The sequence below is a fragment of the Protomyctophum bolini genome, assembly GCF_963924005.1.
Source record: "Protomyctophum bolini genome assembly, chromosome: 20".
Classification (NCBI taxonomy): domain Eukaryota; kingdom Metazoa; phylum Chordata; class Actinopteri; order Myctophiformes; family Myctophidae; genus Protomyctophum; species Protomyctophum bolini.
The window spans coordinates 21,535,213-21,559,271 of NC_137881.1; the positions used below are offsets into that span (position 1 = coordinate 21,535,213).

General features: G+C 43.3%; 1 protein-coding gene across 2 annotated transcripts in view; it reads left to right on the forward strand.

Moving 5' to 3' along the window:
• Positions 1-24,059, forward strand: part of adam19a (ADAM metallopeptidase domain 19a) — a 93,554-nt gene that overhangs the window by 55,811 nt on the left and 13,684 nt on the right. For both annotated transcript variants that reach the window (XM_080792699.1, XM_080792700.1), the window contains exons 4-14: positions 5,831-5,909; positions 9,783-9,859; positions 13,313-13,493; positions 17,187-17,252; positions 18,054-18,125; positions 18,493-18,659; positions 19,700-19,784; positions 20,242-20,384; positions 20,801-20,978; positions 22,360-22,449; positions 22,669-22,870. In XM_080792699.1, the coding sequence (XP_080648825.1) occupies positions 5,831-5,909; positions 9,783-9,859; positions 13,313-13,493; positions 17,187-17,252; positions 18,054-18,125; positions 18,493-18,659; positions 19,700-19,784; positions 20,242-20,384; positions 20,801-20,978; positions 22,360-22,449; positions 22,669-22,870 (1,340 nt within the window). The remainder of the gene's footprint in view (positions 1-5,830; positions 5,910-9,782; positions 9,860-13,312; positions 13,494-17,186; positions 17,253-18,053; positions 18,126-18,492; positions 18,660-19,699; positions 19,785-20,241; positions 20,385-20,800; positions 20,979-22,359; positions 22,450-22,668; positions 22,871-24,059) is intronic.

A 24,059-nucleotide genomic window follows, 5' to 3' on the forward strand; every position in this document is an offset into this window, starting at 1 on the left:
GGACTTGTTTCATAGCGAATAACTTCCTGCTTCTCGTTTTCCGAGTAAAATAGCTTTCAAAGTAATTGGGTCCTGCAGGGTGGTGTTGGTGGTAAATTATTTAAAAGCCTTTGCGGATGCACCTTAAAACGTCTTCGTCTGGATGCGGCTTTAAACACAACAGCAATAGTATTCACACCTTAAAGTTTAAACACAACAGAAGAGTTTCTCTGAAATAATATTCTCACCTTAATCACAACAGCAAGCGTTAGGAGTGTTTCTGTGAAATGACACGACGACACCCATCAGCCACATCCTGCAACAACTGATCGGAAACACACAGATGCCACCCGCTTCAAATCTTATCAACCCATAGTCACCAGTATGTTCTAATCTGAACCATGCAATACAGGCAATATGGACATTTCCACATACTGCGCACTGCCAGTAGGTGACTAGGAAATGCGGAAGTGAAATTACGCCGAAGCGAAGCGAAAACATCGTGAAACTGACTTACGTGGCCGGTTAAGACTGATATGAGGTTAGGGGACTTATGTGGCCGGTTAAGACTGAGGTTAGAGTTATAGTTAGAGTTAGGTGAATTGTCAGACAATGCGACCAACGCCACACCAGGCGATAGTCTGTGCGACCTTAAAATATAATTGGGAGCACCAATGACCAATGCCACTGCACTGATGATTTAATCTCACTTGTAGGGCATACATTTCTGAGCATGTCAAAAAGCATAATTATATTATAATTCTATTATCGAATGGTTTATTGGCGCTTCTTAAACAAAAATAGTATCTCTCATACCAAATGTCCTGTAGGCTACAAGTGTAACACCAATATTGAATGTAAAAAATCATTAGATATTGGTGCTCCTTAAATACTTGAGGGGGGGGGGGGTGTTCCTAATTTTATTCTGGTGTTTCTTAATTCTGAAACAGTTAATTTCGAGCCCTGGATAAGCTACTGTCTCTGTCACAACCCAGCTTTGGTGATGCCAGACCTTGACATCATTACGTTTTGTGACATTGTGTGATTTCTTTCTGAATCTCTCAAACCACTAGGCTAGCTAGATAGAGATGAGTCATGCCTTCATGCCTTCAAACATGGCATTACACTCTGTTCCATCTTTGGGACTTTATATAATGGCAAATAATTGCAAAGAATCTTGACTTTTATTCCAATGTTCAAGGTCTCATGGTGAGAAGCAAAACATACAAGTTACTGCAAAAGTGAGGGTTATTATGTGAAAGTCCACGTAGGATGTCTGGTTGTCTGCCTGCTGTTGGCAAACAAGAAAACGAGTCACAATTCTCCTTATGTAACTTTGTACTGTGCATCACAGGATTTGTTGTTGAGACAAGAGATCTTATGTTTCTGGTGTGGAGGGATATCACATTTCACAGCTTAATTGTTCCTTCCCTGAAGCAATGAATCAATACAACCATCTTGTTGTTGTTTTTTGTCGTTAGGCCTCAATGGAACATGTCATGTACACTCAGGAAGCTAAATGTGGCTTCAGTATTAATTGCTTTCTTGGTTTTCCTAGAATTAATAGGTCCTTCTCACGAGGAGAATATTTTCACTGAACATATTACAAATTTCTCATGTTTGTTTGTTTATTTGTTTATTTTTGTTTGCGTGTGTGTGTGTGTGTGTGTGTGTGTGTGTGTGTGTGTGTGTGTGTTAACTGTTGACAGTTGAATCAGACTTGTTTCACTGTGTTCCACCCATCCTTCTTGGTGAAAAATATTGGTTCTTGTCTTCCTGAACATTCATCTCCCCCTCTCTCTCTCTCTCTCTCTCTCTCTCTCTCTCTCTCTCTCTCAATGATGAGCTCAATGATGTCAGCTGACCCAGAGCGTCTTTCTACTTTCTCGGGCCACTGGCCTCCAAAAAAACCTGTTTTTTGAACGGTTGTCCATGCCCCACTCGGCTATGCACTACCCGCTGTACCCGTGTCCATATATGGAGATTTCTGTATCTGTCTCTCTGTGTTCCTTTATGTGTCAGGCATGCCCAAATATGGAGTGTTGTGATGTCAGAACAGGCCAGCTTCATATATGGACCATGGTTGGGCAGGGAGCGGGGCCCTGTCCAGAGCCCTGGACAAAGGCCTTTTGTGGCAGTTCTGGACAACCGTGGGTCCGACCGACTCCACACCGGGCACTGTGGGGGTGCATGTGGAATGTGTGTGTTGTGTGTGTGTGTGAAGTCGGTGTGACGAACGGTTCTGGAGTTATACGTGCGTTACAGACGTGCACTGCACACAGACAGAGATGTGGTGCATTTATAGATAGATAATGAAGAAAAAAGTGGAATGTCCGCCCGCACATGATATAATTCTGCTCTTTTTTATTTCAACCTATAAATACAACAATGTTTCGCCCCTCCAGGCTTTCTCAAGTTCTCAAGCTTGAGAAAGCCCGGAGGGGCGAAACGTTGTTGTATTTATAGGTTGAAATAAAAAAGACGGGGAGCAGAATTATATCGTGTGCGGAGTGCGGACATTTTTTCTTCATTCAGTCATTTTTTGGGTCCAGCACCGTATTCTGAAACTGGGATGTGCATATCGTTTTTCTGCTTTACATATGATGTTTAGATAGATAAGCCATAAAAATGAAAGAGAAATAACTTTGCATTGCATTGCTATGAGAGGAATTGTTACCCTCATTATTCTGTGTGCCACCGCAGGATCAGCGCTTTCTCCATTTGGATGCAGCTTGTTTTCACCATCAGATACAGTTAGTATAGTATCATTTGCATTGAAAGGTTTTTTCTTCCCTTTTCATCTCTTCTGTCACTGCTCTTTCTGTCTCTAAAAGTGTTTAAGTATTCATGATGTTCGGTGTATTCTGCGCTGTCAGGAGCAAACCATCTTCCTCCATAAATGTCAGCTGTTTCCTTCCCAAATGTCATTCCTTCACATCCACTCTGATCTCACCGGAGTTAACACTCCTGTGTGTGTGTGTGTGTGTGTGTGTGTGTGTGTGTGTGTGTGTGTGTGTGTGTGTGTGTGTGTGTGTGTGTGTTCGTGTGTGCGTGCGCGCGCGCGTACATGCGTGCGTGCGCGTGCGCATGCAAGCAGATCATCGTGAGTGTGTTGGATTCCTTGTGGTCTCGCTATACTCTCATAGTCTCAACCTCTTAGTTTTATTGAATAATAAAGGACTATCGCCTCAAATGAAAAAAAAAATGTCACAGCTATAATTGGAAAATGCCTTTTAGTAGCCAGTGTTTTGGTTTTATCTCCACATTCCCCTAATATAAAACCCTGGGAGAACTTGACGGGCCACAGAAATCAATCAGCGATTACGATTTCCAAGGAATTCACTTTAGACAACTGCTGAGCAAGACAATCTGTTTTTTATTACAACGGCGCAAATTGTCTGCAGTAAAATGGATATGGAAGCTGTATTATGTTCCATTATGATAGTCCCTGCAATGGATATACAATAGGGCCCCCGGGACCAGATGGAAATTAGGCTCATCTTTTCATGTCCATCTTCCATTTGTCTGTTGGTGCTTCTTGGTTACTCTGTTGTTTAGCAACTCATTTGACACATAAAGGTCCTCAGACGTCCACCCTGAACCTGGGATGTAACCTTATGGCCCTCAGACTTCCACCCAGGCTTCCACAACATGAAGCAGAACGGATGCAGGCTGTCGAGCACATATAGTGAAGTATTTATTCACCAAGACACAGTCTGACATTTTGACATCCAAATCCTGTGTGCCCGCCGAGACGCGACAGATGTCACCTGTTAATCCTTAAAGGCCATAAACTGATCAATCTTTCTTCGCTGTAAAGGTCGACTTTCAAAGGGCCGTTTTGTGTCTCCCTCAGTCTTCTAAACTATTTTTCATTTAAAGATGGGGTGCTGTGATTCTCCCCCCCCCCCCTAAAACATGATCATCAGGTATTATGACATTTTTTGTATTTGAATTTCTCAAAAAAACGTGTACAGATTCAGAAAGTATTAAAATTATGTTTTTTTTATGTGGCCACACCCACCAGTTCATTAAGCGTACCCGGTTCTCACCTTAGTTCTCACCTCATCTGAAGTATGATAATAAGGGGGAGGGGCTGATTTTAGTGTGTCACTATAAAGTTCTTTACAGAGTCGAACGTAATCAATGCAGGAAGCGCTAAGGAACGGAAGGTGAGAGCACGCAGCGGTCCTCAACGCAAGCAGATAAAAGTACCCCTGGTGGTCTTCAATCAGCCAAAATTCTCACACGTCTCCCCCCTTCTCTGCTCCCTCCATTGGCTCCCGGTCGTTAACTGTACAGAATACAAAACTCTGATGCTGGCATTCAAAGCAACCAAAGGTATGGCTCCCCAGACCCCCATATCTATGGTATCCCGCACACTCTGATCAGCTAACGCAGGGAAGCTGGAAGTACCTTCACTAAAAACGCAGGGACAATGCCCCACACGTCCCAAACTCTTCTCCCTTCTGGCTCCAAAACTTCCGCCGTAGTCTGAAAACCCACCTCTTCATACTCCATCATGGCCCGTAGCACTTGCCGTAGCCATGACATTTTTATGTAGACTTACAGTAGATAGCATTTATGTAGACTTACAGCTTTTTCATGTAGACATAGCACTATAAAGTATGCATGTGGCCTGGGCCATGGCTCAGTGGTCCAGGCACCTTGGCTGGTAATCCAGTCTGGCAGTGTGCCGCGGGTTTGACTCCCGATCCCGACGGCCTTTACTGCATGTCTTCCCCCCCATCTCTCTCCCCATTTCCTGTCAGCCTACTGTCTGTCCCTCCATAAAAAATAAATTAAAAAAAGGCGAAAGCCACAAAAAAAATATATATATATATATAAAGTATACATGCATAGTTCCATTATATAGATATTCTACTATTACGTTCTTAGCTTGCATATGATTTATGATACCGGTAACTACTTTTTATTTATTTAATGTATTGCCATGCTTTTTTGTTCTTGCTTAATGTAAGTCGCTCTGGACTAAGACCGTCTGCTAAATGCCTAAATTGTAATTGTAAATTCCTCCTCTACTTGACCCCCTCTTTCTGAAAGAGGATGACACTTCCGCCGGAACCTTTGTAAACGTAAACACGATCGGCATGGATAGATCACATTGAAAGTTAAACAGGACAACATGGCATCATCGTTCGAAGCTCAGCTTTGCAAATTCGGTGATTATCAGGACTGGACTGGCCACTTGACGTAATGTCCAGGGGGCCGCCCAATGAATGGGCCGCCCCCCTTGCTTTAATATTTTTTTTGGGCCAAATATCAGGGAGGAAACATTTGCATATTATAACCACACCCGGTGGTCTATTGTTACCTCCATAGACACATACAAAACTATGGCACCCCATCTTTATGTAAATTCAATAACTCCCAGCGATTGTGCAGACGAGGCGACTTTTGCAGCGTGACTTGAGATAAGTGACGAGTGAATTGAAGTGGTTCAGAATCAGACTACAACCAAGGACAACAGATAACTGAGTTTCCTCTGACTCTCTTCTTATGAACGGTGAACGCACACGTTCCAACTCTATCGAGATGAAAGACGTTCCATCTTTCTGATTCAACGCTGAACTGACACCAGATGGTCCTTCAGTCCTGTTTCTTATTCCATCCAGTCAGGCGGGGCGATCACAGGATGGGTGGCCAGTGCAATAAACACGTACATACATACATACATACATACCGGTACATACCGGGTACATACTGTACATACATACAGCTGAGCAATGGGATGGCATCAACCTCAGTGTCTGACTCACAGAACTGTCTTTATGCGTAAACACATTTATAATGATATTCTCTCTCTTTGTCTCCCTCCTCTTCCTCGCAGGGAGCTCTTGGGGTCAGAGTTCACAGAGACGCGCTACACAGACGATGGAGAGCCTGAGACCACAGCCACCAACTACACTGTAAGTCTACCCCCCCCCCCCCACTCTCTCTCTTACAAACATCTGTTTCAGTTATGACAGGATGTAGCTCTTTACATAGAGGAATAGAAACACTCTTTCACTCTCTGTTTCCTGTGCGTGCGTGCGTGCGTGCGTGTGCGTGCGTGCGTGTGCGTGCGTGCAAAACACCAACCCACATGATTATAACCTCATCTGAACCACCAGTGTCCTCCTCCCCTCTCGTGTTTATTGATGCTGCTGTTGTTTGATTCTGACAGCCGTGAGGCACTTAGTAACTTTGTTTTGAAATATTATTATAAACATAATTAATTATAATTAATTGTCAGGGTTAAACAGCACAGCAATTGGAATTGTTACATAATGACCTTTTCTTTCACCTAGACCATTTAAAGGGTAAACATTTATAATGCCTTTTGAGCACTAATCTATAACCTGTATTGGATTGTTGACTTGCTGCTTTACGCTACAACATTAGTTCCAGACAATTGGCGTTCAATTGATGTTCAAATTGAACTGCATTTGTAATGAGATAATTGGACAGCCATTCATTTAGAGCAGATTGCTTAAATATGCAAATAAGCTGAATGCGCTCCAATGATATTTATTTGTTTGTTTTGTTTGTTTTGGATGCCAGTGCTTAGACTACTGATCTGTGTGTTACGGTGCGTTCAGACTTGGATGGTTAGAGCGGTGCGATTACATACAAAGTCAATGCAAAGACGAGAAGTTGCGCGAGCGCCGCTAACGGGCGCGGCGCGACCTGGCGCAGCACAAATGGGACGAACCGAGGTGAATATTTAAATTCAAGTCTGAACGCACTTTTCGACTCAGGCAGGCAACGCAGATTAAAGACTAACATGTTTTATTATTCAAAATGGTTCCAGTTCACTTACAAAAGGCTGTTGGTATTGTTTCAAAGCACATGTTATAAAGATATTGCGAAGGTTCTCCGAAACATAACCCATAGTGTTGGGTGCTTGCACATATGCACACATGGCATCAACGCATGGTGTTGTGTGCAGCACACTACACACTGTCTTTCTTTTATCTTGTGTTTTTGTATGGGCATAGTGTTGGGTGCTTGCACATATGCACACATGGCATCAACGTATGGTGTTGTGTGCAGCACACTACACACTGTCTTTCTTTTATCTGTATTGTATTGTGTTTTTGTATGGGCATAGTGTTGGGTGCTTGCACATATGCACACATGGCATCAACGCATGGTGTTGTGTGCAGGCACACTACACTCTTTCTTTTATCATTAATTTTTTAAGAGCCTGCCCAGGGACTACAGAAAACTGACATGTTGATTAATGAGCTTTGTCCCTGTCAAATAAATAAATAAATAAATAGATAGATAGATCTATAGGCTTTACCTCACAACATCAAACACAAAGGTCCACATGCACGCAGTGTTTTCTCCAGGCAACATCAAACAAACCTCCATACAGCACAGATGATCCCTACCTCTTGTCCAACAACATGTGTCTCTTCTAATTGAACTGAGAAGAGAGTACTGCTGAAGCAGACAACCCGCAACACTCCAGGTTAGAGAAGCAATAATGCTTCTACAGTAGGTTCAAGGCTCCATGGTGCATTTATATAGCGCCTTTATCCAAAGCGCTTTACATAGATTGTGCATTACATTCACCCATTCACACACACATTCATTCATACACCGATGGCGGCGGAAACCATGCAAGGCACCAACCAGCACATCAGGAGCAATTAGGGGTTCAGTGTCTTGCTCAAGAACACTTCGACACTAACTCTGGGGGAGCCCATGCAGGTTCGAACTAGCGACCTTGCAGTTACCATCCAGCAACTCTACCCCTTAGTCACTACCCCTGAGTCACTCTACCCCTGAGTTCACATGATATTTATCCTGTCTTGGTACCATAAATAGAGTCTCCATGTTGACATTTTGCGAATGTGAATGGATGTATACCCTTTGAGTGTACAAACCTTTACGTGAAGACATCACTGACTGTACTGTTGACTGTACTGACGCTCACCGGCTCCAGCACTATGACATGAGACTGAAAATGAATACGAAATTAGACTGATAATTAATATACTCTTCATATAACCGCCGCGCTCTGACTATAGGTGCGTTACCCCTTCAAAACATATCAAAATAAAGGTAGTGGGTCGCACACACCAAGACTGCAGTTCAAATATTCTATTTCATATTTGAACAAAAGGACAAACGTTTCATCTATCCAGCCTTCATCAGTTTTTTTTATACTGATAATTAATATGAAATGAGACTGATAATAAATATGAAATGAGCCTGAAAATGAATATGAAATGAGACTGATAATGAATATGACATTAAATGAGACTGAAAATGAATATGAAATAAGACTGAAAATGAATTTTAATTTAGAGTGAAAATGAATATGAAATGAGACTGAAGATGGATCTGAGAATGAATATGAAATGAGACTGAAAATGAATATGAAATGAGCCTGAAAATGAATATGAAATGAGACTGATAATGAATATGACATTAAATGAGACTGAAAATGAATATGAACTGAGACTGATAATGAATGAAGTGAGACTGCAGGGCTGAGATTGACAGGCAATGTTCTTCCTGTCAATTGATTGGTGTGTTGCTGCTCTAGGCCGAGCACCATCGTCTGCTGTTCAAACATGAGCTAATTTCACACTCTGGTGCTTCTGGCGCTCTTTTAAACAATGCCTTTTAAATTTAATCCATATTGGTGTTATAGTGAGTCTAATGCTGCGTTCACACTGGAAGATGCAACAGATTCAAAGATACAGATTTTTCTGTTGCTGTTGTAGCTTTTGCAGCATCTACAAACGTCGGATGTATCTTTGTATCTTCATGTCGCTGGCTTCCATTGAAAATGAATGGTAGACTGTATCTGTGTAATATGCTACAGCCTGTGTTAACGCAGCATAACAGTGTAGAGGTGTTGGTGGTCCAAACTTCCAGACCATAGTGATGTTATAGTGAGTGAGTCTACAGCAGCGATTCTCAAAGTGGGGTCCTTGAGGGAGTTCCAGGGGGTCCCCAGCTAAATGATAGTTTGGAACCAAATGGACCCTTATGGGTCTGTAACTCCTCGAGTGTACAAATGGAACCAAATGGACCCATTTGTATCCCAGAGATAGAAATGCCATTAAATGGGGGTCTGTAGCCTAATGCATGTCATCAAACTGGGGGTCCTTGAAATTAAAATGTTTGAGAATCACTGCTAGAGCCGTAAACATCTTCTCTTATGGGGGTCCCTGGCATATCCTATCAAATGGGGGTCCACGGGGCTAATTAGTGTCAATTTGGGGGTCCTTGACGTGAAAAAGTTTGAGAACCTCTACAGTATAGCGATTAGTCCTGCTCCAGTGTTTTCAGGATGCCAAACTTGCGTGTCATTTTTGTACAGAGTGCTTGCAGAGTTCTACAGTGTGTGGTAATCACATTCCACCTCCAGTGTTCAGAATTGACACTTCTTGTGGCTTAAAAGGAAACTAGATGTTTCCCTGTGATGAAAGTGGGCCTCGTTCCCAATGTCTACTTAAGAAATTGACATTTGACGATGTAATGCCCAATTGACTCACACAACACAATCACACTTCAAGAAGCTGGTGGGGCTTTGCTTATGTTAAGAGATCCTTCACATCCATTTGTCAAAGACAAATGTATGTTCTGTTCAGCTGTGTTGTCATGGAGACGTGTGCACTGTGCATCACTCACCAGCCGATAGATGGAAGCCGACCAATCATTTATTATTAAGATTGCCAGGTATTAATTAATTAATTCAGTGTATAAACACACTGACAACCTGATCACTGGATGGATGATCTGTGTACATAGTGATGTTGTGCTGTGTTGTCTTCCAGGACCACTGCTTCTACCAGGGTGATGTGAAGGGACACACAGACTCCTGGGTGGTCCTCAGCACATGTTCAGGAGTCAGGTATGTTCATCCATGGTCTTCTTTTGTTAAAAGTGGGACATTTGGTATATAGTCTTTTTTTATTGGCCTACAATATTGTATATACGTATACATACATTCATGAATCCACCAGCTGACACTATTATTTTTGCATAATCAAGTCAGTCAATCGTTGATTGACTGACTTGAAAAATGTGTTCTAACTTCTTTTTCCGAAAATAGCAGAAATACCAACTTAAATTTGGAATGGTGAGAGCCCTAGTAGCAACACACCTGTGCTCTGATAGAACTGGCATAGATTCGGACTACATCAATACTGATGTCATGACAAAAAGCCAAAAAATGGCAGATATGTCAGAAAAACCTCGATTCTGTCAGGCTCTAGTAACCATTAGAATGATTGACCTAACAAAACATAGCCTCGGGCTTGTAGCAAGAGACCTGTTCTGTCCGTCATTGATGTGTTTGGTCTACCAAACCTCTGAGGTATAGGGCACCGGGCAAATACAGGGTTTGTGTTAGGACAAAATATTTTGTCCAGGTTTACAAAAGTCAAAACGTCAAAATCTAGACCATAGGTCTAGATTTGCGTTTTGATTTCTGTAAACTTGTGCAATCCCTGTAAGCATGAGTGTTTGATGTACTGTATTGCTATTTATGTGTCTCGTCAGTGCATGTGCTGATGAGTCTAATAATGGCAACAGAAAGACTAATAACACAGAAATAGGACTTCTAAATTGTATGCTGTTATTCAAAAACTTGTATAGTTTATTGCATTAACACATTTATGGCGTGAAGCCCTTTTGGTGTTAGCATCATGTTATGCTTTAGCTATTGAAAAATAGCAGATCTACAAGCTGACATAGAAACATAGCTTTTTCAGAAAACTGTCAGGATGTAGAAGACATCTGATCTCAGGTCAAAGCAGCACTGCAGGCAGAGACATTAGCGGAGGGAAAGAGTTGGACCTCAGTTGTCCAAACATGTCTTTTTAACTAGACGTGGTTATTGGGTTTTTGAGGGGCCCAGAGCGACTTTGGATTTTCATGAAACACACTCGTTTGATCCGCCTTGGGGAGACAGGCAGCAATTTCACGAGTCTTTAAATTTTCACTGTTCTGCCCCGGTATAAAGTTTAATGTGGAACGCCTGGCGTATTGCACGCTCAGCCTCCAATTGGATTTCTACCGTGGCAGGGGTCGCCATGGTTACTGATGCTCCTAATAAAATGTATTGCATTTGATTCAGTCAGGAACGATACATCGTTTTGAAATGCATTTAAATCCAGCTGTGAATCCAGACCAATAAGAATGTCTCAGCAGTGTTCCATTAGTGACAATTGATTTACAACTGAATTCTCACCATCCCTAGTCGGTAGTCGCTGTTTTATAAGATTATTTTAAGACATTTCTGCATTATTATGCTTGTGTTCACACTAGAATCTCTATTCGAGTGGATCCTCCCAGCCTGCACTGCTCCAGACCCGCCACCGTTATCTGCTGACGGTCGGCCAGGTGCATTTGGGCCTCGAATCTGGGTCAGAAATACGCTGGTGTTCTGTAACCTGTAGAACGTACAGCAGACAAACGCGATGTTTGTGCAGAGTTTCTACTCAAAGTTTGAAGCACATGCATGATGCAAAGAGATGTCCGCGTGTCGGGGTCGAGCGGTGCCCGGGTCAATGTGTCCTGTCCTTAGCACGTGTTTGAGTGCAGCATTTTGCAGCAGGGTAATTTTACAGGCTTGTTGTGGAAAAGTGTGATTACAGAGAACATTCCTACAATTAGGCCCTCATTTATCAATCGAGTGTAAAATCTGCCACAGATTCGAGTGCAGGTTTCGTAGTACACCCACGTCGCCACGGCATTTATAAAGTGATCGCAAACAGCTGATCCTTCCTTAATTTCGTTCTGACGTTAATAAATGTGACGGCTGAAATCTATCTGGCACGCCCTATGAAATCAAGCCTCGCCCTTGTTTTTGCGACATGAACAATTGCAATACGACGGCTGGTAAGTTTGGTAACCAGGGTTACAGGAAAAAATACGTTTCTCCCGTGCCTTGCTGCCCACACCCCCCTCTCTTGACACACACACACACACACACACACACACAGAGACGCACACGCAACTTGCAAGCCCAACTAACTGCATGGTGTCTTGTTAAATAAATAAAGAACGAACACCTGCATGAATTAAATAAAGTTGTAGGCCGTCACCTCGCTTGCCTTGCTGTCATGCACGCATGCACGCATATGACACATCGACATCGCATCGCCATGAATGGAATTAGTTTGTAGGCTGGCCTATATTAATTTTACCCATTTGTGCGCAGTGCACGGCGAAGACTGCGCACTGCTGTGATATTAAAGTCCTGTAGGTGACTGCCGACATGATAGCCTAGCTCTCTCATGCAGCATGAGAGAGGCTATCATGTCGTCAAGGCAGTCATAATCAACGTTTATGTAGTGATTTCCGATTTGATCATTGATGAACGAATCATAAACATATGGATGAAGGCATGCCGCTTGCATGTGTGCTGGTATGTGTTGGCGACGCACGCCGCGGTCCCGTCCTCCCGAGCCTTTTATCCGAACTGTCAAAACCTGTCTAAGCACTTATTTAAATGGTGAATGATTAAGCCCCTTACGCCTATACCCTGCTAGTACTTACTACAAATAGGCAAGCTGTATGCTTGTCATTGTCACTTGCAAATAAAGGCGTGCAGTCCATTTATGCCTTTTTTTAAATAATATCATTACCGCATGCGCTCCAAAATCATCTCACAAGTGCGCTTGCATAACAAGGCCAGTAAAGCACTGTTTGATTAAGCACAAACTAATACATTGTAAACATGTTGTATTGTTTTTAATTGCGCGATTTTAATTACTTGTAAAGTTGGAAATCTCTCCCTTTTTTTTACATACACATACCGTTTTATATTAACATTTTAGGAGCGAAAACATATGTTTAGATGCCTGTGACAGTGTGTCAGCAGTTCAGACAATGCTGCTCCGCTTGTGTAAGACAGAAAAACAGCCAAGGAAAAAGCGTACGCCAGCTGCGGAGCAGACGTGGGTTTTGAACGTTGTCACGTTCAATTTCAAGCTTTGCCGGAAATGGTAAATGTCGAAAATGTCGGCAATTTCGGCGTGCACCCATATTTTGGCGTACGCACGGTTGATAAATGAGGGCCTTAGTCTGGATACGTGAAGCTCCATGCAGCCACTCATGAACAATTATCAACGTACGGAGGTCACAAGAAGAACCAGTGTGTTGATGTCTACCTACATGAGGAGGCCGTGTTTAAACCAGTGTGTTGATGTCTACCTACATGAGGAGGCTGTGTTTAAACCAGTGTGTTGATGTCTACCTACATGAGGAGGCCGTGTTTAAACCAGTGTGTTGATGTCTACCTACATGAGGAGGCTGTGTTTTTACAATTCCTTTTTTTTTGTTCAATTCCGTCCACCAGGGGGCTCATATCCTTGAACTCCAGTGACACCTACTACCTTGAGCCAATCTCAGGCTTGGAGGCGGAGCCTCTCTACCATTCACTGCTGAGCACAGAGGAGCTGCCAATCAAGAGCGCCACCTGTGGACACGGGCATCAGAGCGGGCACATCTCACACCTGCATAAACCACTGCATCAAAGAGTGAGTTCACGCATGCATTGCGCACGCACGCACGCTAGGGCTTTCATATCTAGTGATTTTTACTAGTTGACTAGTTGACTAGTTGACTAGTTGACTAGTTGCCTAGTTGTTTAACTACCTATTATGTAAAAAATCACACCCGTGTGAAGTGAGGGGCGCTAATATATTAAAGTCTAACTCATGTTGATTAGGTGATGTAAAACAAACGGTGCAAACACAAACATTAAACGCCATTAACAATAAAGAGACAATATGACGTAATGAGGCACAATATGGCGTAGATTTTCCCTTCATTGTCAATGGCGTTTACAAAACAAACATTGAACTAAAGACAAACATTAAACCTGTGTATATCAATATATATATATATATATTTGTATTATTATTAAATTATTTTATATAATCTTTGCACGCGCGCACAGATAGACAGATGGTAGATTTGTAGATTTTGTGTAGCAGCTAGCCAGCTACAAATGTCGGGCGTCTCTTTGTATCTTCATGTCGCTGGCTTCCATTGGAAATGAATGGTAGCCTGTGGCTTTGTAGCTGCCAGTCTGAAAACAACATTAGGTTGTATATTACCCATAATGACGTTGATAAACAAACATCCTCCAATATTACCCATAATGGACGTTGATAATCATTAGTTTGAACAGTTCCGGTGTGACATACAGGGAAATCATACTGATGATTAACCCATTCTGACCGGGCACCCATTTTGGTGTTAGCATCATGTTATGCTTTACCTATTGAAAAATAGCAGATCTACAAGCTCATATCGCGCCACCGAGTGGCGCGATACGAGCTTGTAGGTCTGCTATTTTTGAAAAATTCGAAGAACGACTGACATTTTTAGAATCTGATCTCAGGTCAGAATGGGTTCATCAGACCAGTGTGTGTCCAGTGGAAAACCTCGTATGAATCTGATCTCAGGTCAGAATGGGTTAATACAGGGTAATATATAACATCAGGCCCACGTTGAGCCTCTACAGAAAATGAGCGTCTTTGTCACACGGGGCACAAAGAGCATATTGCTTTTCTTCTTAGTGACAATTTGGAGCAGAGAATGACTCACCATGACACCACAAAATTCAGGAGAATTATGGGGAGGTGTGTGCTTTTATTTCTCATTATGGTAGTGGAGCTATATATCTATCTCTCTCTCTCTCTCTCTCTCTCTCTCTCTCTCTCTCTCTCATATAACGTAAAGACCATCTTTATTTATGTCTCTATCCTTGCTCTGCTCCTGTGTGTGTGTGTGTGTGTGTGTGTGTGTGTGTGTGTGTGTGTGTGTGTGTGACTGTGTGTGTGTGTGTGTGTGTGTGTGTGCGTGCATGCGTGTGAGTTCACGTGTGTGTTCGACCTTGCGTGGTTAGGCTACATTCACACATATCAGACACCGGTCTTGGTCTGTCTGGTGTCTTGTCCGTGTTTAATGACCACTCCGATTCATTTCCAATGGAAGTCACATGGTTGGACAAGGCAGTCTTGTTTGATGGCGGGGAGGGGGAGGGCACAGAACACAGCCATCAAACAAGACAGTCTTATCAAACCATGAATGCGACTTCCATTGGAAATTATTTGGAGCAGCTATTAAACACGGACAAGACACCAGACAGACCAAGACCGGTGTGTGTGAATGCAGCCATAGGGGACAGCATGGCTCAGGTGCCCCCGGTAGTGCTCTACAGTGTGGATTGGGCAGGGCAGCGATCCCTCAAAGTCTAAATCAATGACTTTTAATTACAGCAGATGCTCCGTCTAATGGATGCAGTCAAGTATTGGCAAGCTGGAAAATTAATGATAGGAAGATATGGCCAATGGTAAATGTCCTTAGACAAAAAGCAGTGTGGAAGCTCCCCTCTCACATGCACTGATCAGGGTTTTTAATGTGGTTCAACGTCATAAACGTGAAAGAACCACAATTTATTCTTGTTTTATTAACCTTGCAGATATTATGTGCAATTGTTCATGAAGGCCTCTCACCGCCTAGCCATCAGCTCTTCACTATTCTAATGCTCCATTCCCCTCTAATGGGAGCTTTTTTATTGAATCTGCAGGATTCAGGAACATTGTCTGAGCACCACCGTTCTGACTGTTGAATGACTGGTGGCTTGTTAGATCAGTGATGTAGGAAATGAGGCCCATTGTGTGCCAGTCTCACGTGGATAAACCCATGCATGCACCATCTTTCGTCATTAATTCCAGGGAAGGAGGCTTTGAATGAACATGGACGTAATAACTTCTGAAGGACAAGTCGGCGTGGCCGGAAGTGATGGGTTTCTTTCTCAACATTGTGAACACGATATCTCAGGATTCAGGAACATCTTGAGGGAATGTCATGAGATTTGACGCAAACGATACAATTAACAATCTAGGCAATTAGCAGAGCGATTTACATTAAGCAAGAACAAAAAAGCATGGCAATACATACAAAGAAGTTATCATGAATCATATGTAAGCTAAGAACGTAACAGTGGGATATCTATATAATGAAACAGCATATATATATATATACTATATAGTGCTATGTTTACTTTACATAAAATGCTATAAGCCCTAAGATGGAGTCTGAAGAGGTGCGTTTTCAGACTGCTGCGGTAAGATTGGGAGTGAATCTGTAGTTCTGATTGTAATGGGAAGTGCATTCCATAGTTTTGGAGCCAGAAGGGAGAAGAGTTTGGGACGTGTGGAGCGTTGTCCCGGCGTTTTTAGCGAGGGTACTTGCAGCTTCCCTGCGTCGGCTGATCTGAGCGCTCGGGAGGGTTTGTAGGGTGCGATCAGACTCGCAAGATATGGGGGGTGCCATACGTTTGGTTGCTTTGAATGCCAGCATCAGAGTTTTGTACTTTGACCGGGAGCCAATGGAGGGAGCGGAAAAGGGGAGTGACATGTGAGAATTTTGGCTGGTTAAAGACCAAGTGAGCTGCAGCATTTTGGATCAATTGGAGAGGCTTAAGGGCCGATTCATACTCCTATTTTACAGCTGTTTCGGCGCTGTAGTGCCGAAATGATTTCTGCTCGTCAGAAAATTTCAGTAGCACCGAAGAGACGACTTTAGGACGGTACGCAAGGACCACAATGGAAATAAGTCACTGACTTTATTGTGTTTCTATCCTTGACCTTTCCCTGAGAAGCATGTCAAATGTGTTTTTCTTTAAATAGTTAGTTAGATCAATGTATTGTCCACGTGTGGAAATTTGTCTTCGGTCTCAAACAACAGTAAAAACAATCAGCAACAACACTTACACAATTATCTTCATGGCAAAAATGCAGGACAACAGTGGCAAATACATTAAAAAAACAAATCTAGCGAGACATGGTATCATTTAGTGCCTTAATGTCATTAGGAATGAAGGACTTTTTTCTTTTTAAAGATGTTACGGTTATCTTTTGGTACTTTGTACCGTCTACCAGAGGAAAGTAGTTTGAACTCCCTGCAGAGTGAATGAGAGGGGTCATTTGCTATCTTGACAACTTCATTGTTTCTGTCTCTTCCCAATGATTTTTGAGGCTAGGTTCACTTTTCGCTGCAATCTTTTACATTAAGATTCCCATACCACGTTGTCATGTTAAAAGTCAAGATTCCCTCACTGTTTCCATGAAATACCTGCAGGTGGGCGTGGGCGGATATTGTGACACTAGTTTTGTATTTCAGAGGTTTAAATACATTTTTCTTTTGTTTCCTTCCAGGTCAAACGGAACACCTGGGGAACCACCAAGTACATGGAGCTCTACATTGTGGCTGACAGCGCACTGGTAAGCTAATGATAGACGCTAGTAGCTCTCATGCAGGCAGTCTGTTGAGTGACGTCAACAGAAAGACAGGAACAATATTGAACAAATTATCCCATTCAAGCTAATGCATTTCCTTCTATAGTGAGTGGCGCTCAGCTAGCAAATGAGTGCTATAATAATGAGACGGACACGCTCCACATGGAGATAAGTGCATGCGATCTCGATCTGTCTGGATAATGAGGGAACGTTTCTACTCTGCTTTAATGGTGGATGAACTCATTACCCACTTTTAAAAAGGCCGTCGGGCCCATCAAGGAAATGTTGCGTCTTCATAAATAGATGCTTACTGATGCTTACTGCCTCCTACATGCTGATGCTGGCATTCAAAGCAACCAAATGTATGGCTCCCCCATCGAACCTTACAAACCCTCCCGCGCACTCAGATCAGCCAACGCAGGGAAGCTGGAAGTACCTTCACTAAAAAGACTTATAGCATGTTATAGAATTGCATTTTAGTATAGTATTGTATGTATAGTTTATATGTATAGTTTCATTATATAGATATTCCACTGTTACGTTCTTAGCTTACGGATGTTTCATGATAACTACTTTTTATGTATGTCATGTATTGCCATGCTTTTTGTTCTTGCTTAATGCAAATTGCTCTGGATTAAGAGCGTCTGCTAAATGCCTAAAATTGTAAATTGTCTACCATCAAGTCATGGACACAGAGATGATTTATTTTCAAGGTACATCGTCAGTATTTAATTTGATTTGTGGCTGATGACATTTAGTCTGTTCTTGTGTTTCTTGTCGCCGCAGTACAAACGTCAGAACAAGGACTACCAGAAGACCAAGCTGAGGATCATGGAAATTGCCAATTACGTGGATAAGGTAAAACGCCAGTCTGTATGATTCCAACCCCCGGGATGCAATTATACCAGGGAATCAAGAAACGCAACCGAAACTCTATGTTGTCAAACTAATAGAGGATGTTGTATTATAGTCAGCTAGCCCGGCTCCTTGAACCCGACCCCATTTCATTTCACCACGCAGGGAATAAACAGGACCAAACTCCATATTGTCAACACATGCTCTTCCAGGTGAAGGTGACTGGAAAGGACGTTCTATTGAAGAACGTGAACAAACAGTTACTGCGGGCTGTTTAACCTCCATGTGACTTGATCTGTGTGTGTGTGTGTGTGTTTGTGTGTGTGTGTGTGTGTGTGTGTGTGTGTGTGTGTGTGTGTGTGTGGGTCAGTTCTACAGGGCTCTGAATATCCGTGTGCCTCTCATCGGCCTGGAGGTGTGGACAGACAGGGACCAGTGCATCGTCAGCGAGGAGCCCAACGCCACTCTCTGGTCCTTCCTGCAGTGGAGACAGAAGCTCAAGTCACGCAAAAAACACGACAACGCACAGCTGCTCACGTGAGAGACGGATACACACACACGCACGCACACGCACAAGCACACACACACACACACACACACACACACACACACACACACACACACACACACACACACACAGATGTTTTGAAATATGCTTCAAAAGAAACTACCTTGAACATGGCCTGATAAAAGAACCTTCATTCCAGGTTTATACTGTCGGCAGCATTTGATCTTCCCTTTGTGAGCGCAAACACACAGCCACCCACCATATCTTTATGCACTTATACAGTGGTGGGAAAAGTACTCACATTTTTACTTATGTATTAAAGTATCAATACTGCATTATGGAAAATACTCTGTTACAAGTAAAAATACAACTATTGGCATCAATGTCCCGTGTCACGTTTTCAAACTTTTAAAAAGTGTTTAAATACCTCCAAATGTACAGTACTTAAGTAAATGTAATTAGTTACTTTTTTACACCACCGTGTGCACATACAGTACACTCCGTATGCACTCTAAGAGAAAGTATTTTCACATACCAGAGGCATGTGTTGTTGTTTTTTAAGATTAGTTTTGAGCTTTTCTGCCTTTAGTGATAGTTACAGTGAAGACGGACAGGAAGGAGGGAGAAAGAGAGAAGGGGAGAGACATGCAGCGAAGGCCGCCATGAACGGGACTCGAACACGCAATGCGCTGTCAGGCCAGAGCCTATATGTAGCATGCGCCTGGACCACTAGGCCAGCGGGTGTGTTTTTAGCTCAGAATCAGAGCTCTAGATGTAGCGTCTGGACGTTAAGTGTCTCTCACAGTGAGGTCACACGCTCCAGACCAGGCTGGTCGAGGGGCCACCGTCACACACACACCACCGTCGTATCTGCAATCGATGTCGCATCCGGCACAGACCTCATCAATAACCAATCAATATCACCTGGTCAATAACCAGGTGATAGAGGTTAAGTGATTGTGTGTGTGTGTGTGTGTGTGTGTGTGTGTGTGTGTGTGTGCGTGTGTGTGTGTGTGTGTGTGTGTGTGTGTGTGTGTGTGCGTGCGTGCGTGCGTACACGTGGTGACAGGGGGGTGATCTTCAAAGGGACGACCATCGGCATGGCTCCGCTAGAAGGGATGTGCAGCCTGGAGAACTCCGGAGGCATCAACGTGGTGCGTAGGGGACCCCCTCTTTACCCTGTTCTCTGTTCCCCCTGATTAGGTCGTATTAGGCCTCAGTCACACATGGAAGGAAATTGTCTCATGATTGGCGTGTGGGGGGGGGGGGAGACCGGGGGACGAGGAAGCTGCAGTTAATTTCCTTTGAAGAGGCTGCTTTGTAACATGGGGAGGAGTGCAGGAGGAGGGCAGAAGCGCAGCCTTGCAAGTCGCGGCAACTTATGGCAACCTCAAAAATGGGCCTAGAGACGTTCACAAATATACATTATATTTATTTATTCTTTCACGAGACCCAATAAAAGTGAATGTGACTGTAATTGTTTATTATTTACTCACTGTAGACAGATCATTAGCTTTGGAACAGCAGTGGGACTGTGCATTTTTGCGTCTGTGCGTGCGTGCGTGCAAAGCCAAACCATATGTCACAACCCCCCACTCCCTGTGGCCACAGGACCACTCTGACCTGCCCATCGGCGCGGCCGCCACCATGGCCCATGAGATCGGACATAACTTCGGCATGAGCCACGACCACGAGGGCTGCTGCGTCGAGGCCACCGCCGAGCAGGGAGGCTGCGTGATGGCTGCCGCTACTGGGTGAGCCTCCGTTTGCCATGTCAATCAATGTCATCCTTATATATGTTATTAATATGGTCATGCCACCATTGAACTCTGGTGCTGTCGCTTCCCTGCCAAGCGGATGCTATTTTGAAATCTCCTAAATTCACCCCACATGAACCAATTCTCCGTCATTTCTCCGTTCATTATCAAAGGCAAATATTGAGACTGGCGGGGACAAGATTTAGCGGACATTTGACCAAAATTCCCCTTTCATTGTCAATGGCAAATCTTGAAACGTGTGGGGACAAAAGCTGTTTATCGAAGGGGCCCCTGGAGTATATGGGGATTATAATACAAATAAATATGTACACAAACCCATGGACTTGGCGCCCTCTACCGATATTGACTTGGGTGCTCTATAGAGGTCATATCATTGTGTCGTGTCATCCCAGCCACCCGTTCCCGTGCGTCTTCAGCGGCTGCAGCAAGCGGGACCTGGACAGCTACTTCCAGAAGGGAGGGGGCATGTGCCTCTACGACATGCCCAACATGGAGGACCTGGTGGGGGGGAAGAGGTGTGGCAATGGATTTGTGGAGGACGGAGAGGAGTGCGACTGTGGAGAGGCTGAGGTGAGAGAGTGGATAATTATTATTATTAGTATTATTATAAAAATCTATAAATGCACCAAGTCTCTAATCCATCTAGTCTGTAATCGGAATTGTGACGGAACGTTCCGCCAATTAGAATCCAAACGCCAACCGCTTTTGGTGGAACGTAACGTTCCGCCAAAAGCGGATAAGCAGATAAGCTTTATTATTGAAATCAAACCGGATTGCTGATTTCTTTTTTTTTTCTTTCTTTTTTTTTGCTTGGCCTTTCCTTCTTCAGCTATCATAGACAGGTTTGGCGCATGCGCACTTCTTGTATACGGGACTAAAAAGCTGAATAACTCTAAATCTATGGAGCTCTCCATGGTTTTGATAAAACGCGCAATGTTCTAAGGTCTTTTCTGATTATCCGGTGATCTCGATTGGAACATTGGTGCTTTCTAGAGCAAGGATGGACTCATTTTAGCTCGCTAGCATTGACGCAAATAATTTAGCATCTATGATGGCCGCCCCAAACCAAATGTGCATCCAGTGTGCAACACACTAAAATGAAGTAGATCCGGGTCGGCAGTCAAGCGTTGGCTCTTGCAGTATTCCTAAAGTGGGCCTAAACTTGCAAAATGATGTTTTAGCAGTATCAGGAGTGGGGTTTGATCCTAACATTATTATTACTGCAGGTCTTATGCTTACCTCGGTAGTTGCTATAATTTGGATTTGGAGCTTATTCGAGTGTGACTCCGCACGCATGGCGGTGACAGAAGCCGTTGAGGGCTGATTTCACCCTTCTGGGTAGAAATGGGAAGTTCCTGATCTTTCATTTTAACCAATCAGTTTGAAATCATGTCCCACCCCCTTGACTATGAAGTCAGGTCAAAATGACCAACGTCATCTGCTCCGTTTGTAAATGAACTTTGTGAAGCTCCTTCTGTTCCACTGGAATGAATAACTTTTCTTTTCTTTTTTATAAATACTCCAACCTCCCACGTCCCTTTAGAATATAACCATGGCTAGCTGGAGGGCACCATGGCAACAGTTTTTTTTAGATAGTATTTTATGTAGATATAGCATTATAGTGTAAACTCATAGCTTTACGGTAATTTTGTATTGTATTTGATGTATTACCATGTGTTCTATACAAAATGCTAAATGCCTAAATTGTAAATGTAGGCATTTTTAGGCAAATGTAGGTATACAGTATGTTTATCTGTACGAAGAGGTGGGTGTCTTGCTTTTTTTATATATTTTTTGCCTCTGCTTTGCCAGTCAGTAGCATCATCCTGTGTGTGTGTGTGTGTGTGTGTGTGTGTGTGTGTGTGTGTGTGTGTGTGTGTGTGTGTGTGTGTGTGTGTGTGTGTGTGTGCGTGTGCGTGTGTGCGCGTGTGCGTGTGCGTGCATCAAACAGGAATGTGACAACAACTGCTGTAATGCCAACAACTGCACCTTGAAGGAAGAGGCACAGTGTGCCCACGGAGTCTGCTGTGAGGGCTGCAAGGTAACACACACACACACACACACACATGCTTGCGTCGCTAATAAACAAACCACAATGATTGTTGTTCCGACACTGATGTTATGTGACGTCTACACGATTGTCACATTTTTAAGCAGGTCACCAATTTCCCCATAACGCTGCCATGCTGGAGTGACCGAGTGTGAGCTGTGTGAATGTGGTCAGTTGTTAATGTTGTCATGATGTCGTCTCTTCTCTCAGCTGAAGGAGCCGGGCACGATGTGCCGCGGCGCGGCAGGTGTGTGTGACCTGCCCGAGTATTGCACGGGGGCGTCTCCCTACTGCCCGTCCAACGTGTACCTAATGGACGGCTCGTCCTGTCACTACGGGCCGGCCTACTCCTTCTGCTACAACGGCATGTGTCTCACCCTCCAGCAGCAGTGTGTACAGCTCTGGGGCCACGGTAGGATCCACACCATAGACCATACACCATACACCATACACCATAGACCCTCTAGCAGCAGTGTGTACAGCTCTGGGGCCACGGTAGGATCCACACCATAGACCATACACCATACACCATACACCATACACCATAGACCCTCCAGCAGCAGTGTGTACAGCTCTGGGGCCACGGTAGGATCCACACCATAGACCATACACCATACACCATACACCATACACCATAGACCCTCCAGCAGCAGTGTGTACAGCTCTGGGGCCACGGTAGGATCCACACCATCAGTGTTGTTGAAAACTAAGACGAAAAATGTTCGTCAACTACCTTTTTTCACTGACGGAAACTAAATGAAAACTAAGCTATGGTGACTAAAACTAAGACTAAATATACTGACAATTTCGTCAACAAATAAAAAGTAGACTAGAAGGGACTAGTGGACAAGAGATCCAGTATAAGTCATTTTACACTTGGTAGCATGCTGAAAATAGCCGATACAAGCTCACAACACGTTGTGAGCTTGTAGATCGGCTATTTTCAGCACGTGTAAAAACAGTCATTTGGCATCAAGGCCCACCAAAATACATTTTAGTCGACTAAATCAACTGTAGATTTAGTAGACTAAAATCTTTGAATATGGAATATGGCACTGTAGTCCCACACTCAGAGGGCCACATTGCATGTATACTGTCGGGGCAGAAAGCTCTTATCTCTGTATTTTTAATGCCCAACTTTGTCACACGAAAAGTAGCAAAAGTAGCAAACCGTCGCACTGCGACGCATTTTGAGCCTTTAGATCAGCTATTTTTGCTATTTTGGAATTGGAATCCGAAATAATGTTTTGCTATTTTTTTTATTCGGATCCTGAAAGGTAACATTTTTATTAAATTTCAAATGCATTTAGTTATACTTATGTTAACTTTATGAACATAAATAATACTAAATCAACACTATCTAAGCTGAAATCAATAATATATGAGTGAGGGCCTGCCAGTTGCCCATGTATGCCATTGATATTATTATGATGTATTATCGAGGTGTTAAATGGATGGAAGTGCTATAGCACTTCCATCCAAATATTTGCGTTCACACACAGAGCCTGGTTGTTAATCATGTATGGAGCATAAGTGTTAGCATCTAACTCCACCCTCTTATTGGCATTAGTGTCAACTCCACCCTACCAACTTTATAAACA